Below are 18,831 nucleotides of genomic sequence, written 5' to 3'. Positions count from 1 at the left end.
AGGCACGTCACGTGATCGGGTCCGCCTCCGACGTACGTTTCGTCAGGTACAACGTCTTCATAGAGGGAAGTGTAACAGCACTTGCGTGTGGCAGATAGTAAGGTCCCACCGGCATGTAGATATGAAGGCACAGCAAAGGAGCCCTTCAGATGGACATGGCAAGCCCCGCCGGTGTCCTTGAGGTCACCGGATCTTCGACGGAACTCCCTGAAGGCCTGGAAGCCGGCGGAGAGGTGAGTACCAATCAAAAGAATTTTGATCGATCAAAAAAAATGTGATCGATCAAAAAAATTAAAGATTAAACGATGAATTAATATCTAATTTCCACAGCCCTAATACTAATATATGATTTATCTTGATTAAAACAGCACCTTTTCAGCAGTAGAAGATTCTCATTCTCCCTCTTAACTGCGTGAGAAAAACATGGGATTGTAGGTAAATCTTATACCCATTGTATGTAGTGGCTGCATTTGCTGGCATGGCACAGTGGCGACAATTGATGGGCACAGTGGCGAAAATTGATGGCACAGTGGCGACAATTGATGGCACAGTGGCTGGGTTTGCTGGCATGGCACAGTGGCGACAATTGATGGGCACAGTGGTGAAAATTGATGGCACAGTGGCGACAATTGATGGCACAGTGGCTGGGTTTGATGGCATGGCACAGTGGCGACAATTGATGGGCACAGTGGCTGCGTTTGATGGCATGGCACAGTGGTGAAAATTGATGGGCACAGTGGCTGCGTTTGATGGCATGGCACAGTGGTGACAATTGAGGGCACAGTGGCAACAATTAATGGCACAGTGGCGACAATTGATGGCACAGTGGCGAAAATTGATGGCATGGCACAGTGGCAGCGTTTGATGGCATGGCAACCCATGTTTTACCTTTTAGTTAAGAGGGCTGGGCTGGAAGGGAGCATGTGTCTTTTAGACATATGCCCCCTTCTATGACACTGCAGTGAGAGGCGTGCCTCCACTGCAGCATTTTTATTGGACAGATGGGGCCAATTGTACTTTACCATTGGTCCAAAACTCCAAGCTCAGTGAGGGGAGGCACTGTGAGCTCATCCACTCAATCTGCTGCAAACAGAGTGTGCCAGCTTGTATTTAAACTGGTCGCTCTGTATGTAGCTTCTAACAGGCTGCGTAATCTCCGGAACCATAAGTCCCATGAGCCTCAAATGATCAGTGGTGGGGTAGGACTTCAGCTACCCGAGGTTGCCGAGCTACAACCCTCGAAGCTCAATCGTTTAAAAAAAAAAAATGATGTTCATGACATAGGCTCTGTCTCACCTGCTCCCCTGACTTGCACATCCCTGGTGCACACCCTAATGCAATAGGCTGTGCACACCTATGAGCAATGTTGCCACCCTACCAGATAGCACCCAAAATTTACTGGAACAGCCACGTTTTTAACAGTATTTCCAAAACGTACAAAATTGCAGTGTTAATTGCAAATTTCAGTATTTAGGCTACAAACAAGTACAATATGCAACCAGCAATGTGATTTAAGGTAGATATTAGGGCAACAAAAATATTTCCTTAACCCGCTCTGGACCAGAACCACGCAAGCCGAGCCTCACAGCCATACTTTTTACTGGCAACCTTTTCTTGTCACTGGCAGGAGAAAAATGTATTGCCCGTTTTGTACTGGCTGCCAAAAAAATACAGACAGTTGTCAACACTATGACTAACATACTAGCACCCAGTGGCGGTGCGTCCATAGTGGGCACAGGAGCGCCGCCCCCTCTCTCTCCAGCACTGCCACTGATTAGTCAACAATACATAGATTCATGCATTGCATAAATCTATGTATAGTCACCGGCACCGCTGCCCGGCTGCCGCCCACTATTTAGATGGCCGGCCCCATGGTGAGCGCCGGCCATCTGAATAACAGCAGTTGGTTTTTGGAAGTGTCTTTCTAAACCAGGGGACGCACAGGGTGGTTAACACTGTAACGCATCTCAGCCAATCAGGTTCACCGAGTCTGGTTACCGGTAACCTGATTGGCTAAAGCGACATTGAGGGCGGGAGAAGACATTGAGGGATCGTGAAGGGAGGATGGCTGACCCGAGAAAGGTAAGTGCCGTGCGCGGGGGGGGGGGGGGTGCAATCTGGTGGTATTTGAAGGGGCAATCTGGCTGCATTTTACGTGACAAACTGGCAGTTTTTGAGGGGGCAAACTGGTGGCAATTGGTGGGCACAGTGGCGACAATTGACCGGCACAGTGGCGACAATTGATGGGCACAGTGGCGACAATTGATGGCACAGTGCAGTGGCTGCGTTTGATGGCATGGTACAGTGGCGACAATTGATGGGCACAGTGGTGACAATTGATGGGCACAGTGGCGACAATTGATGTCATGGCACAGTGGGGACAATCAATGGGCACAGTGGCTGCGTTTGATGGCATGGCACAGTGGTGACAATTGATGGACACAGTACCTGCATTTGCTGGCATGGCACAGTGGCGACAATTGATGGGCACAGTGGCAAAAATTGATGGCACAATGGCAACAATTGATGGCACAGTGGCTGGGTTTGCTGGCATGGCACAGTGGCGACAATTGATGGGCACAGTGGTGAAAATTGATGGCACAGTGGCGACAATTGATGGCACAGTGGCTGGGTTTGATGGCATGGCACAGTGGCGACAATTGATGGGCACAGTGGCTGAATTTGATGGCATGGCACAGTGGTGAAAATTGATGGGCACAGTGGCTGCGTTTGATGGCATGGCACAGTGGTGACAATTGAGGGCACAGTGGCAACAATTAATGGCACAGTGGCGACAATTGATGGCACAGTGGCGAAAATTGATGGCATGGCACAGTGGCAGCGTTTGATGGCATGGCACAGTGGTGCCAATTGATGGCATGGCACAGTGGCGACAATTGATGGCACAGTGGCGACAATTGATGGCATGGCACAGTGGTGACAATTGATGGCCACAGTGGCTGCGTTTGATGGGCACAGTGGCTGCGTTTGGGCACAGTGGCGGCAATTGATGGCATGGCACAGTGGCGACAATTGATGGCACAGTGGCGACAATTGATGGCATGGCACAGTGGTGACAATTGATGGTCACAGTGGCTGCGTTTGATGGGCACAGTGGCTGCGTTTGATGGGCACAGTGGCGGCAAGTGATGGGCACAGTGAGGCTGCAATTGATAATAAAAACATTAACGTTTGTTTTGAGCACCAGCCCCCACTGCTAGCACCCTGTTTATATATATATATTTGTCTGTCATTGCATTACATGTAAATCTTGCACTACAAACAGAGAAGAGTATATGTCGGGAGCAGGGAGTATTTCCGTGATCACACACCCCCATCAGCCCGTAGTAGAGTCACATCCAAGCTGTCGCAGATTCCTCCGCGAGGTCCTTAAATGACACATGGGCGTGGCCACCGAGCTGACACTAGAAAGAAAGGTGAAGGGGCGTGGCTTACGTCAAACGCAATCCCGATCTGGGTAAAGGTGGGCGGTACCTAATCCCTGTTTCTAGCGTAGATAGATGACATGTGGGTGTGGCGTGTGTCTTGTGGGCGGGGTTTAGTTGGCTTTGGTCCTTGTTGTTTGCTGCAGTGATCCTGGTGGTTGTTTGTGCTCCATCTCTCCTCTTCTATTTACGTGTGATTGTGGGACGCTGTGCTGAGCACTTATTAAACATGCTGTGGGCTGCCAATCAGTTCATCAGGAAGTTCTCCACCACAACAGTGAGTAACCTGGCACTGAACTGGCATGATCACTCGCTGGCACTAGGCTGAGAATAATCCGCTCTGCCCTGGACGTTCTTGCCATGTGGCTGAGTTAGAGTGAGCTTGCCTGGCATGATGGAATACTACGTGGATCGCATGCAATGGTCTATTGCCAGAGTGACTCGTCACCAGAGGCTGCTGGGTGGAAAGTAGATTTGATATCAATCAGGGTGTGTGTGATAATAATCAGTGATGTCACCTGCCCCTGAGCCCACCTACAGGCTCTTCACACAAGGGGTTAATATGATCCAGGGTGGCATGATTATTCTACAATAGATCACCATGGATTGCCATGACATTGGTGGCTGGGTCCTGGCTACTGATGCCATAGTCACGTCCCAGAGCTGTAAAGTCCCATGTTGCATCAGCACAATGCTAACTGCTTGCTGTTCTCTGGTGTGCCTGCTGGAGAGAACAAGAGATCTGTACTGTACATTGCGATCACATACCTGGCAGGTGGGTACATTCTATATTTTAGGTAAACAGCAGCTCACATTTACATAAAAAAAAAAAGTCATGCACAATGACAGGTTTATAGAGGAAAGCAGGTAATACAATGAGTAGAAGGTGTCATATCACACACAATCTGATTGTACAATCTCCTTTACAGTGACATTTCACACTTCAATAGATAATCAGTCCCTTTCTGATTGATCTTTCCCGATAGGAATAATTAATTCATCGAAAACTCAATTGTTCACTATGCCACACATGTGGAAGTGCGTTTTGGTTGATAGTTGGAAGATATGGTCATAACGTATCGATCGGATCTCTATTTCCATCATGCAATCTCATAATCTGATCAGTAGAAATACAACGTTATTCATCAGGAAAGCATCTCAGTGCTGTCCTGACTGATCGACTTAGTTTGAGTCTAAATCAATCTCAAGGGAAGTTATGGCTGTTTGATTATTTGACAATTTGATCATTTCCAATCTGATTGTATGGATAATAATATCAAAAAAGTGTATGGTCACCGTTAGATCTACCAACAAGTGTGTAGTGCAGGGTTGCCCAACCTTTTAAAGTGCGAGGGCCACTTAAGCAACTTGGTAACCGGTCGCGGCCACAATGAGCGGAGCGGGAGAATGACAGGTCACGGCTATTCTATAGACCCTCCAATCCAATCAGACGGAAGGGGACAAATTCCCTTATGATTTTTTTTCTTTTGCGGATTGGCGGTAGGCGGGCGTAAGCGGAGAAAATCTGTTTACATCTGCCGCTCTATAGAGGTGAATTGAGGATCCGATTGGGTCAGGCTGATCGTGTAAAAAGGGCCTAAGACTGCTTTCACACTGATGTGCTGCAGTTTGCCCACACCGCGGGTGCAGCGTACTGCGCATGTGTCTATCCTGTAGGTTAGCTGAACTTTGCTATAGACTCTGTCCGTGGCAAAAGTCGGCGCTGTTCAGGAAGCATTGGCTTATGGGGCTTTTTCTTCTTTCTTTCTTTCCTCCTCTACCACCAGCTTCATTCACAACACTAATGCTGTAATGATGGTCGGCAACCTGCGATCTGGGCTTGCCAACCCACCCTTCCAGAGTAGGAGGTCGTGGGCCACATCAAAGGGCTCCGCGGGTCACATTTGGCCCCCGGGCCACTGGTTGACCACCCCTGGTGTAGTGCAAGGGCCTGCCTGATTGGATACAAATTAATAGGATAGTTTAGGTTGTTCCTCATATTACAGAATCTGGTAGATCTAAAGTCTATTGTAAAAAGATTTTATGTTCAGATTGTGTTATCGATAGCGAGTCTTAAAGTGATAGTAAAGGTTCATTAAAAAAAAAAAAAAAATAACAAACGTGTTATACTTACCTCCACTGTGCAGTTCTTTTTGCACAGAGTGGTCCCATTCTTCCTCTTCTGGGGTCCCACGGCGACTGTCTTGGCTCCTCCCCGCAAGAGCTAACCCCCCCGGGAAGCTTTCTCCTGAGGGGGGTAAACTTGCGGGCGCGCTCCCGTGTGATACACTCGGCAGCCATAGCCACCAAGTGTATGACTTAACCCCGCCCCCGGCATGCAGTGTCATTGATTTGATTGACAGCAGTGGGAGCCAATGGCTGCGCTGCTATCAATTATCCAATGAGGAGCCATTCGGAGATTGAGAGAACGACGCGGGATTGTGCCCACAGAGATTCGGGGCTCAGGTAAGTAAAATGGGGGCTTGGGGGGGGTGGTGAGTGCAAGGTGTTTTTTCACCTTAAAGGATCACTAAAGGAAATTGTTTTTTTAGCTAAATAGCTTCCTTTACCTTACTGCAGTACTGGTTTCATGTCCTCATTGCTAGTTTTTGCTTTGAAGTTGCTGTAAAAATAGCTATTTTTTTGTACGACAAAAGCTGGATGTGCAGACTATAAAATTTTTGTCGTACGTGAACACAATGTCCAATTTTCGTATAATTAGTACGTTTTTCATCTGGAAAAAATCGTAAGAGCAAGACTACGCAAGCTCAGAAATGAAAGAATACATACAAAACAATTCAACACATTACGTCACTTCTGAAGTTGAATTCCGTCGTACGAAAATTTTCATATGGTGAGTAACCTGTTCGCTTTCGACATCAGACTAGCATGCAACAAAAAACGAAGAACGGTCGGCCGAAAATCTGATCGCGTGTACGAGGCTTTAGAAGTAAGGTCCGTCATGACCTTAATAGAAATGTCCAAGAGAGTCCAGAAGGTCGGATACAGAAGGAGGAGCTCTGGATTGATTCTAACAGATCAGCATGTTCTTCCATATGGTGGGAAGACTTTATTATATCTGGGAGTGATCTGCTCCACCATAGAACAGCCTTCAGGTAGGAGGAACTTGTTATACTATGTGCTGCTTGTCACACACAGCTGCCTAAAGCTACCCATACACTAGTAGAATTTTGTTCAAAAACGGTCAATTTAAAAAATTTGATTTGCTAATGGTTAATTTGGTAAAACTGATGATTGTTTTCAACTGCCGTGAAGAGTAAAACTGAAGAAAGGAACATCCTTTGTGATTGATTGAAATTCTACCTGTGAATGTGATTTCCAACCTGAATCACAATCAGTGATGTCCATCCTGAAATGAAAATTAAAATTCACATCTTTGTCATTGCAATCTAATAACAATTTTAAGGCCTTTCATACAAAATGTGTGCAGTAACTGATGGTATTATCAAATGTTCTAAAGAACAAACGCGTGAATAAAAAACGAATCCAGGGGTCTTCACACTACGGCCCTCCAGTTGTTCAGGAACTACAATTCCCATCATGCCTAGTCATGTCTGTGAATGTCAGTGTGTTACAATGCCTCATGGGATGTGTAGTTCTACAACAGCTGAGGGGCCGTAGTTTGAGGACCCCTAATCGAATCCTCTGCTGAATTAAAGGAGAAGTACAGCCAAAGCTCATTTGGCTGTACTTCTCCTGTGGCTCACAGAAGTACAGTTTGTTCTGCTTTATTGTATAGCTCTGGCTTTAAGGGAAATCTGTACTGAAAGAAGTATGTTGGCTGCCATTGGTAGATTCCTTCTGAAAATGCTAGTTGCTTAGCTGTTTCTGGTTGTAGTACAGGTGGTCCCCCACTTACAAACATCTGACTTACAAACGACTCCTACTTACAAACGGAAGAAGACAACAGGAAGTGAGAGGAAATCTACCCCTAGGAAGGAAAATTCCCTCCTAAAAGAGTTATTATAGGAAAAAAGTGTCCCCACTGATGCTTTATCACCAAGGCTTGTTTCCACAACAACCCAAAATGTTCAAAATCCATTTGCCATTGGGACAGAAAGTGAGGTGAAATTTTCTGAACAGGGGCACAGACAGCAAAACAAACATTACAGGGGTGTTAACCCTTCACTATTCTATCCAAAAAGCTTAAACAATGTTTTTTGGGCTGGAGCTACACTTAAAGCGGGGGTTCACCCTAAAACATCTATATACCGTTACATCCAGCATACTGATGACATCGACAGTATGCTGGATTTTTTTTTTCCACTGTACTTACCATCTTATCGTTGTTTTCACCCGGCTTCCGGGTTCTCGCTCCCCCGGGGAGTAGGCGTTCCTAAGACGAGACATAGATGATTGACGTGCGGGTTAAGCGCGTCACGCCTTCCGAAAATTTCCGAGCTGGGACTCTGCATTTTACGGCACCTGCGCAGTCAGCTCTACACCGCAGGCGCCGTATAGCGCCGTAAAGAGCCGAGTTCCAGCTTGGATATTTTCGGAAGGCGTGACGCGCTTTACCCGCACGTCAATCATCTATACCTCGTCTTAGGAACGCCTATTCCCCGCGGGAGTCAGAACTCGGACCCAGATGAAGACAACTATAAGACGGTAAGTACAGCAAAAAAAAAAACAGCATACTGCAGATGTCAGCAGTATGCTGGAGGTAATGGTATATAGTTGTTTTTCAGGGTGAACCTCCACTTTAAAAAATGTACCTGTTCCGACTTACAAACAGATTCAACTTAAGAACAAACCTACAGACCCGATCTTGTTAGTAACCCGGTGAGCACCTGTATTTCCTGAGTCTCTGACCAGGAATGGACGGGCAGCAAGCAGAGGCAGAAACCCTGGACTGCATCTTTACTCCGGGTCGCTGGAGTGGAGTCAGAACCTTGATACTTGTTCTTTGTTAGTGACACTGGAGTTCCCCTGAAAAAAATATGTTGTAAGGCTGACCGCAGGTCAGCCTGTATTTGTAGGAGGAGTCGGAAGGTATTTAAACCCGCCCTCCTTCTGGGCCGACGGTTTCTTGCGTTACATTTCATGGTAGTTGCGATTTCCTTTCACATGGTAGTTCTCATGCGGTTACATTTCTCATACGAGTCTTGTCCTCGTGTGTTCACGTTTCTCATGCGGTCACGTTTCTCATGTGTTACTTTTCATGGTAGTTCTCATACGTCACGTTTCCATGGTAGTTCTCATGCGATTTCCTTTCACATGGTAGTTCTCATGCGGTTACGTTTCTCATACGAGTCTTGTCCTCGTGTGGTCACGTTTCTCATGCGGTCACGTTTCTCATGCGGTCACGTTTCTCATGCGGTCACGTTTCCATGGTAGTTCTCATGCGATTTCCTTTCACATGGTAGTTCTCATGCGGTTACGTTTCTCACACGAGTCTTGTCCTCGTGTGGTCACGTTTCTCATGCGGTCACGTTTCTCATGCGGTCACGTTTCTCATGCGGTCACGTTTCATGCTAGTCATGTGCCCATGCGATCACGTTTCCCATGCTAGTCACGTCCTCTTGTTTTACGTTTCCCATGTTAGTCATGTCCTCATGTGTTTACGTTTCTCATGCTAGTCATGTCCTCATGCGTTTACGTTTCTCACGCGTTTACGGTTCTCATGCGTCTACGTTTCTCATGCAGTTAAGTTTTCTCATGCGTTTCACGTTCTCATGCGACCATGCTGTCTCATGCATTACATTTTTCATGCTCATGTCCTCATGCGTTGGCGTTTCTCATACGTTGGCGTTTCTCATACGTTGGCGTTTCTCATGCGTTGGCGTTTCTCATACGATTACGTTCTCATGCGACCACGTTCTCATGCATTATGTTGTCTCATGTGTTACGTTTTTCATGTCCTCATGCGATTACGTGTCTCATGCGATTACGTGTCTCATGCGATTACGTGTCTCATGCGATTACGTGTCTCTCAGGCGGTCGTGTTTCGCAGGCGGTCGTGTTTCGCAGGCGGTTACGTGTCCTCGTGCGGTTACGTGTCCTCGTGCGGTGACGTTTTCTCATGCGATGACGTTTTCTCATGCGAGTCAGGTCCTCATGGGTTCACGTTTCTCGTGCGAGTCATGTTCTCATGCAATTTTTACATTTCTGTTTCGTTTTACGTTGCGTTTCTCATGCTATTCATGTTCTCCAACATTTACGTTTCTCTTGCAGGTTTCAGTTGTGATACAATTACATTGGTCATGTTTTCATAAGTTACGCTTTTCTTACGTTACGCTTTTTCACACAAGTTACGCTTTTCATACGAGTTACGCTTCTCACACGATTAAGTTTTTCATGGTATTTTTATGTTCTCAAGTGTATTGTCGTTCCTCATGCAATCATTTTCTCGGGTGTTCACGTTTCCCATGCAATTTATGTTCTCATACAATTTATCTGCTCATGTTTTCGTGTCTCATGCTATTCATGTTCTCGAATGTGTTTGTTTCTCATGCAACCTTACGGTTCTCATGTAGGTTCCAGTTGTGTTCGTTTTCAGTTGGTAGTATTAGCATGTTCTTTTAGATTCATGGCATTCCACCGCTGGGGGGGGTCACCCATCACGTCTATGGGTGCTTACGGATTGAGATGATCGTTTTTAATTGGCTTGTACGGTGGCAAGTCTCCTCATCCGTTTCTCATACGTTTCATGCATCTTAACATTTCATTTCTCACACTACGACCTGACACGTCTTCAGGTTCATCAGGCCTGAGTGTACGTTTTTAATTTGCCTGCTACGCCTCAGGTCGCTCGGCCTTCGCATTTCATGGGATTGTCACATTGTCAGTCCAGCTGCACTAGTCCTACACTTACCTTCATTTTATTTTCATAGTCTGGGCACATGCCACATTCATATCCTAATGTTTGTTTATGGCCACTCTCCACTGCTGGGTACCTGTCACGTTCAAGGGTACTGTCGGATTGAGATGTTTCGTTTTTAATTGGCTTGTGCAGTGGCAAGTCCCCTCATCCGCTTCTCAGGGCTTTCATTACGTTTTCGTACGTCATGTTATCTTACTACTTACATCACTTGCCTGACACGTCTTCAGGTTCGTAGGTTTGAGTGTTACGTTTTCAATTGGCCTGGTTTGCCTCAGGTTGCTCAGCCTCGCTAGGTTCTTGAGACTGACACGTTTTCAGTCTTATGCTACGTTTTCGTTCCTGCTCTGCGTTACTGAGTGTGTCAATCACGGACACCCGCGTAGGCAGGGGTTAGGGAAGGTGGGGTTTTCCTTTTCCTGAGGTAAGTTGGGGCTCGTTGGTCATGTTTGGTTTTTTTTTTTTTTATTTATTTTTTTTTTTTTTTCCCTTCAGCCTCTACCTCATAGAGTGCTTCTTTAATGCTCATGATCTGCGTGCCAGCCCATTGCATCTCTAATTTGGTTTTGCATCATCAGTGTCGCTTTTCTACATGTGTTTTCTTTTTTTTTTTTTTTTTTTTTTTTTTTTTTCCTTTTTTATATATATAAGTGTAAATATATATGAGTATGTTTCCACTATCTGCTTGGAGCATAAGAGAGTAAGGAAGACATCACAAAGTATATCCTTCCCAATTTTTACCCCCCCTTCCCCTCCCAACCCCTCCCCCTCCCCCCCGTCTCACCCCAGACGTGCTCAGAAACCTCTAATTCTTTCTGATTTCTTCTAGGAAATCTTTTAGGCTTCTTCCCTTAACTTTTCTGCGTAACTCCATGATCTCTTAAAGGTCCTCCAGTTATCCCATTTTATACTTTGTAGTATGTTATTTCCCTCTAAGCTTTCTTTCAGTTCTTCCATTTTGTATGTTTCTTCGACCGCATCGATCCATTCCCAGGTTTGGGGGCACTCTGTATCCTGCCATCTCCTTGGGATTAATCTCTTGGCGGCGTTTAAGAGATGCGGTGTAAGTGTTTCCCTATACCTTTTTATGCCTTCTTCTCCCCCATGGAATAGGACCACCCATGGGTCTATCTTTATCTTTTTCATTGTAATCTCTTCCACACAGCCCAGTATGTTTTCCCAGTACTTTTTTATCTTTGGGCATTCCCACCAAAGGTGAGCCATATTTCCTAGTGATCCACAACCCCTCCAGCATTCCCCTGTCTGCTCTTCATTACATTTTTTTAATTTGTCTGGTGTCATGTACCACCCCGCGATACATTTAAAGCTCATTTCAGCCGTGCGGCTATCTACCGCGGAGGAGTGTGTCAGAGCCAACATTCTCTCTATTGTAGCCTTATCTCGCTGTGAGCCCAATTCCCTTTCCCACTTTTCAATGAAAGGAGGTATACTCCGCTCTCCCATTTTCAGTAGGATCTTGTATAGTGTAGAAATGGTTCCTTTAGTTCTTTCTGTCGTACAGATTTTTTCCAATTCCGACAACTGATCCTCTGATCTCAATGGATGTGGGAGATCTTGAATGAAATGGTTTAGCTGCTGATACCTCCATTCATTAATTTCCATTAAATTTTTATTGAATTTTAACTCCTGCAGTGTTTTAATGTGATCCCCATTCATTATATCCCTTAATTGTGCCGTGTCTTTTTTGATCCAGTGCCCCCCTATTTGTGTCTTGCCCGGTGCAAAGTAATCGTTATCTTTCAGTGCTAAGAGGGGTGAATTATATTCCTTCACCGTTTTTTTATAAACTGTATCCCATATTTTGAGTGCATTTTTTGTTATCTCATGTGCATTGATATCTAGTGTCCTAAATTGGGGAGGGTTCCATATAATCTTATCCAACCTTACCTGTGTTATTTCGTTTTCTAAGCTTACCCACCTCTTTTCTGTGTTGACTCTGGCCCACTCCACCACTCTTGTTAACATAACCGCCTCGTAGTATCTCCTAACATCCGGAACAGCAAGCCCTCCCTTTTTTTTTGGTTGTCTTAATGTCTGAAGTGATATCCTATGTTTCCTATTTTTCCATATATAATTCATAATTAGTTTATTGAGGGCTGACAGCAGCGTTCTTGGTAGAGCTATTGGGATCATCTGAAATTTGTATAAGATCTTGGGCATGATAACCATTTTACAGTAATTAATTCGTCCTATCCACGATATTACTCTGTTTTCCACCCTTTTTGTTTCTTTCTTAACTTCATTTAACAATGGGATAAAGTTTATCGCATAGGTTTTTTTAATTGATTTAGCTAGTAGGATCCCCAGATACTTCAGTTCCCTTACCCAAGCAAAGCGATAATTCTCTTTCAAGAGTTTTTCTTCTGTCTTTCTTATGTTTATACTCATGATCTCTGTTTTAGTGATATTTAATTTAAAGTTTGAGAATTCCCCGTATTCATTACATAAGTTTAATAGGTTAGGGATTGATGTTTTGGGTTCAGTTAGAAAGAAGAGGACATCGTCCGCGAAGGCTGCGAGCTTATGTTCCTCCGCTCCTATTTTAGTCCCTTTTATTTTTTGGCAATTTCGGACCTTAGCTAGAAATGGTTCCATTGATATCACGAACAGTAGTGGTGACAAGGGACACCCCTGCCTCGTTCCATTTCTCATTTGGAATGCTTGCGAAAGGCTACCATTTATTTTTATTTTGGCCCAAGGGGACTGATATAGGGTATCCACCCAGTTCCTCAACCCCTGGCCAAACCCCATGTCCTTTAGGGTAGCTAGCATAAATCCCCAGTCTACCCTGTCGAACGCTTTCTCTGCGTCTATCGACAGGAGTAGACCTGGGGATCTCATTTCTCTCAGTCTCCGGATTATCAGAAGTGTTCTTACTCCATTGTCTCTCCCCTCTCGCCCTTGGACAAACCCCGTCTGATCTGGGTGTACCAGTTTAGTCATTACCTCCCTGACTCTCCCGGCCAATACCCTTGCAAACAATTTTATGTCCGTGTTAAGCAAGGATATCGGTCGGTAGCCCGAGCAGCTCTCAATGTCCTTGCCTTCTTTTGGGATCACAGTGATAGTTGCCTCGGAGGCCTCCTTACTTAGTTTGTATTTTTTCCCTAGGTCATTAAAGTACTGGCATATCCTTGGTAATAATATCTCCTTACATTTTTTGTAATACATTATTGTAAAGCCATCTGGGCCTGGGCTTTTGCCTGAGGCTGAGCTTGTCAATGCTCTTTTAATTTCGTTTTCCGTGATTGGTCTATCTATCTCCTCGGCCTCTAATTGACTAATTTTTGGAAGTCTTGCCTCTTTTAAAAAAGTTTCAATCTTTTTTTCTTTCTCTCCTTTCTGCCAGTTCTTTTGTTTTACTGAGTATAGTTTTTCGTAATATAGTCTAAATGTTTCGGCGATATCTTTTGTTGTATGTAATACCTCCCCTTTATCATTTTTAATTTTGTCAATATAGTTCCTTGATTTTTTTTTTTTTACCATCCGAGCCAGATGTTTACTCGTTTTATTTCCCCATCTGTATCTCTCCCTTGCTATTAAATTGAATTCCTTTCTAGTTTCTTGATCTATGAGATCTTTAAGTTCGTTTCGTTTATTGACCAGGCGCAGGTATAGGTCTTGTTGCTTTCCATCTTTCTTATGCTTCTGCTCTAAGTTAAAGATCTCGTCTATTAGTTTTACTTTTTTGCTAATCACTTCCTTTTTTCTCCTTGCTCCTTCCGAAATCAAAATCCCTCTAATCACTGCCTTGTGGGCATCCCATAGGGTTGCTGCCGAGATTTCTTCTGTCTCATTTATCTTAAAATATTCTTCAAGTTCTTTTTTAACCCTAGTTATACTTTTCTCTTCGATCAGTAGATCTTCATTTAATCTCCAGTTTTGGTAGGGCCTATGATTGCATGCTATGTTTATTGATATACTAATGGGCGCGTGGTCAGAGATCGTCAAGGGTTCTATTCTCGTCTCGACCACATCCTCCAGCAATCTATGGTCAACCAAGATGTGGTCGATTCGGGAGTAGCTGCCATGTACCTGGGAGAAAAAAGTGTAGTCTCGCTGGTTTGGATTGAAGATCCTCCATGTGTCTACTAACTGACTTCTATGTAGACTTTCTTTAACTTTTCTTAATTGTGTACCCTGCGTTTCTAATGTTATATGTGACTTATCGACTTTCGGATCCATGCCGAAATTTAGGTCTCCTCCTAATATTATCTTTCCCCTACTGAAATCTTTTAATTTCCCCAATATTCCCAAAAAGTATTTCAACGGGGAAGTGTTAGGTGCATATACGTTTGCGAGGGTATACTCTTCCTCCTCCAACTTCCCTCTCAAGAAGAGGAATCTCCCATCCGGATCTGTTAGTCTATCTGTTGGTACGAATCTAGTTCCTTTACCTAGTCCGATTGCTACTCCTCTTGCCCTCTTGGATATGGTATCTCCATAAAACCAGATGGGGAAGTCAGGTGAGTATATTCTTACATTAGATCCCAAAGTAAGATGGGTTTCTTGTAGGAAAGCAATATCTGTCCTATAGTATTTTAACTCCTTTAACACTTTATGTCTCTTGGCAGGGCTATTTATACCTTTTACATTGTATGAGAGGCATTTTATTACTGGCATCTTCGTGAATTATAATATCTCCTTCCAATGTCCCAAAAGCTGGGTCTACAATTTTCTTTTCTATTAGCTACGCTTTCTTCTGGTTGTCTGGGTGAGACGGGGTATCGACCTTTCCTCCCCCCTCTCCCCCCCTCTGACCCTTCCCCCCCCCCCTCCCCCCCCCTCTCCCCTCCCCCCCCCCCTCTCCCCTCCCCCCCACCCCTCCTCCCCCTTCCCCATTTGGCCTATAAAAGGCCCCTGAACCAACTACTATGTCTTGGTTCAGAACACTCTGGGTGAGGTTTTTTGAGATTTTCCTCCCCCTCCCCTATCTTTTAGACAGAAGGGGCGGAGGGCCAGTTACACTCCTCTCCCCCCCCCACTCCCGGGAACCCTCTCGGGCCCCGAAGGCAGAAAGGGGGAAAAAAAAAAAAAAAAAAAAAAAAAGAGAGAACCAAAAAGAAGGACAGGTATAATGCCTGACCGGGGGGGGCCATCTGGCACTAAGCGAAATAGGGTCTGAAAGAAAAAAAAGACCAAGAAAGTATTGTTGTACCGAACGCCCGGCCAGGCCGGAAGAAGTAAGGGAGAGAGTGGGAGAGGAGCTCTAAATAGAGCCCTCTCTTTCACTCCACTCCTCCCCTTAGCTCCAGCCCGGAAGATCGGGCACCCGGATGTCCAGTTTCCTACAGAACTCATGTAAATCTTCGGGGAATCTCAGTGTTGCGGTTCTTCCCTCCCTTGTCCCAATTAAACAGGCGGGGAACCCCCAAGTGTATTTGATATCCAGGTCTATCATCTGTTTCAAGAGCGGTTTTAACAGCCATCTTCTTGTCAAAGTTTCAGGGGCCACGTCAGTGAAGATCTGAAGATTAACCCCTTCAAAAACTAAAGGGGGATATCCCCTCAGCTTCTTCCAGATTTCTTCCCTGTCTTCATAATATCGGAACCTTATTATGACATCTCTATTCCGCTCTGGGGGCGTTCTTTTCGGGTTTCCAACTCGGTGGATCCTTTCGATCATAAGTGGGTTGTCTGCCGGTCTTCCCAATAGTAAATTAAATATCGTCTGGGATATTGTCCTGAGGTCCTCTCCTTTCTTCTCTGGTAGTGATCTTATCCTCAGATTTTGCCTCCGATTTCTGTTCTCCTGGTCTTCCAGTTTATAGAGCGTTTGCCTCTGTTGTAGCTGTATCTGTGTGATCTGATCTTTTAATAAGTTTAAGTCTTGCTCTTGTTTCTCTACTTGTTCCTCTACTGATTCAAGTCTGGAGAGCATGTGGCCGAGGTCAGTCCGCAGGTTCTGTATTTCGCCCATTATTGTGTTTTCCATTTTTTTCAGCATCTCTGCCATGTCACCCCTTGAGAGAGGCCGAGCGTCTGACCTTTGCTCCTCCCTCTCGCTGTCCTCTAGTCCTCCTCCTGGGGACCCTTCGTCTCTGATCTCCAGAGATGTTTCTCTTGAAGTTTCACTCTGGGGCTTCTTATTTTCATTCTTTTTCGCTTTGTTTGCTTGTTGTTGTTGTTTTGTTGCCCCCTGAGCTCCAAGAGCTCGTGGGCTTTCCCCTTTAGTCATGAACGGTCTTATTGAACTTGTTGCTGTTATGTTGCTTGGGGTGGCGGGGGGTCCCCCTTTTGTAGATCTACTTGTCATTCTGCTCATGTCAATTTTTTTCCTTCTGATTCTCTTCCCCAGCTTGACCTTTTGTTTCCCCGCAGGAAGACAGCGGTCTTAATGTAAATGAGGGTAACCCATATGGGGTCCTGGGTACTAGGTACAATCTCCCCTGAGAGTTTTGTGGCGTAATTTTCCCTTCTCTCCCTTCTCCCTCCTCTCCCTCCCTCCTCTTCCTTCTCTCCCCCCTTCAATATGTAATCCCCTTCTAGGGAGGGTATCCAGTGATCTTATAGTCCTGAGTAAGGAATCCCAGCGACTTTCAGGTTTTATTTCCCCTTTTGCTGTTTTCTTTGTTTTAGCGCTTAGACCTTCACCTCCCCCCTTCTCATAGGGCTAATCTTCTGTTTCGTATATTTAAATAGTGGAGTTAGGATATCCCCCGGTCTAATTCCTATGGGAAATGGTAGTCACCTCAGCTATGCTGGTGAATTTTGCCTGTAAACCCCTGTTCGACGTTTACTGTGTATTTTTTAGCAGGAGGGACACAAACAAAAAAAACAAAAAAGAGGGGGAGGGACCCTTCTTCCCTTTACCCCCTTATTTTAGGGGTTTTCTTTTCCTTTTTTCCCTTTAAAGGGCGGGAAGGCAGGGAGAAAGAAAAGAAAAGATTATGGACTCTTGGTCCTGCTTCGAGGGGGGGGAGGGGGCTCCTGGGTCTCTCTGGGGGCGGGATATTTGAGGGAGTCCTTCAGTCAACAACTTCTTGGGGTGTGCAACAGGAGACTCCCACTTTAAAGCGATGTAATATATGAGTTGGTATATGGTATTGGGCAGTAGCAGCGAGATATATTGAAAAAAGAGACTTTAAAGATGTAAGGCACTGTGAATTTTCAATGATAGGACCCCGTGTGTCTCCCTTTTGTCGCACGGCTCCCAGAGAAGAAAAAAAAAAAAAAAAGAGCATTTGCATGTAGCCCCTCCAAGTCTTCACACCACATTTTTAGTCACCATTCTAAGAGTATACCTCATGTCTCTCATACCTCTTATATCCTTTGGAGGGGGTGCAGGCGTTTTACCAGAGCTCAGCAAACTACTGCTGGCTCTCCATACTCACGTCCTTTCTTTGAAGTAAAGTATAGCCTGGCGGGGGGGGTGTAATCGGTGGGTGCCTTCCTCCCTGCGTCCTCCGCTGCCCTTCTCCGTTTGCTGCTCTGTCTTACATTTCCCCATCAGCTGCAGTACAGCGCCGGATGACGACCAGCTGTTCTCAGCTCTCAGTGCGGCAGGGGTTGAGCGATCCCAACTGCTCCCGGGTCTCGGCAGATCAGCTGTACGGCGCGTACGGAAGCCTGGGGATAACGCTCGGCGGGTCAGCTGTGCAGCGTGTGTAGCAGCTTGGAGGTGACACTCGGCGGGTCAGCTGTGCGGCGTGTGCGGAAGCCTGGGGGGTGACGCCGCCTCCTCACCTGTCCCGAGCCGTCCCTCCTCTCGACTCTCCCATAGCTCTCTCACCTCACCCGAGAGCGCAACGCGAACTCACGTTCTCACGTGCACGTGCACGCCAGCATCCTGCGTGCCCCCCAGCCACGTCTTTGGTCATGTTTGGTTTTAACGATGTTGTTCTTGTTTGCAGAATTCATGTCACAAGCAGAAAATCAAAGATTTTGCCGCCATCCGTCCTTCTCCAGTTACGGGTTTCCATACATGGTGGCAAGCCTTCCTTGAACCTCCTGATACGGCCTTCTCTCTTGTTACAGACGGAGCTTGATCTCAAGTCCTTTTCAATTCAGCCTGGTAGCTCTTTTTTCGGTCTGGGATATCTTCCAGGCGTTTCTAGCTCAGTATCCTGGGTTCTTTTTCTCACAAACATTCTGTACCTACTTGCGGTTTGGTTCTTTTGCCACTTTTCAGCTCAAACTGTTTTTCCAAGCTGGTGCCCAGCGCAGTCTGGGCGCCAGACTTTCGTGGATGTACTCAGAGATAGGCCACCCTTCTTTCCCTAGCACTCCCTTCCCTTGCTAGCACAGGGCATAACACGCAGCCATTCCTTGCTGCTTAGCTAGGGTAGCACTTTCATATTCACTCTGGGCCGTGCTTTAGTACAGGTGCAGTTCGGCTGCTTTTCATCGAGGGGTCTGTATTTTCGTTGTTGAGAAATTAGTTTGGCGGTAGTCAGCTTTCTTTTCCGGACATATCCCAGTTCCACATGTCTGTCATAGGCATTCTTGCATTGGGGGCTTGTGGTTACAAACGGTCACTTTCATTTCAATCTCTTTGCTAGCTCATCCTACTGTTTATTTTTG

At 45.6% G+C, this 18,831-nt stretch overlaps 1 protein-coding gene across 1 annotated transcript in view; it reads left to right on the top strand.

The window, feature by feature from the left end:
- The first annotated feature begins 3,556 nt into the window (after positions 1–3,556).
- Positions 3,557–18,831, top strand: part of ALDH1L2 (aldehyde dehydrogenase 1 family member L2) — a 114,431-nt gene continuing 99,156 nt past the window's right edge. Inside the window, exon 1 of the mRNA XM_040344268.1 lies at positions 3,557–3,723. Coding sequence (XP_040200202.1) covers positions 3,676–3,723 — 48 coding nt within the window. The 5' untranslated portion in view covers positions 3,557–3,675. The remainder of the gene's footprint in view (positions 3,724–18,831) is intronic.

This window comes from Rana temporaria, chromosome 3 (assembly GCF_905171775.1).
Source record: "Rana temporaria chromosome 3, aRanTem1.1, whole genome shotgun sequence".
In the NCBI taxonomy this organism is placed as follows: Eukaryota; Metazoa; Chordata; class Amphibia; order Anura; family Ranidae; genus Rana; species Rana temporaria.
The sequence above is the reverse complement of the archived record's forward strand: the minus strand, read 5'-3'. Positions and strand labels throughout refer to the sequence as shown.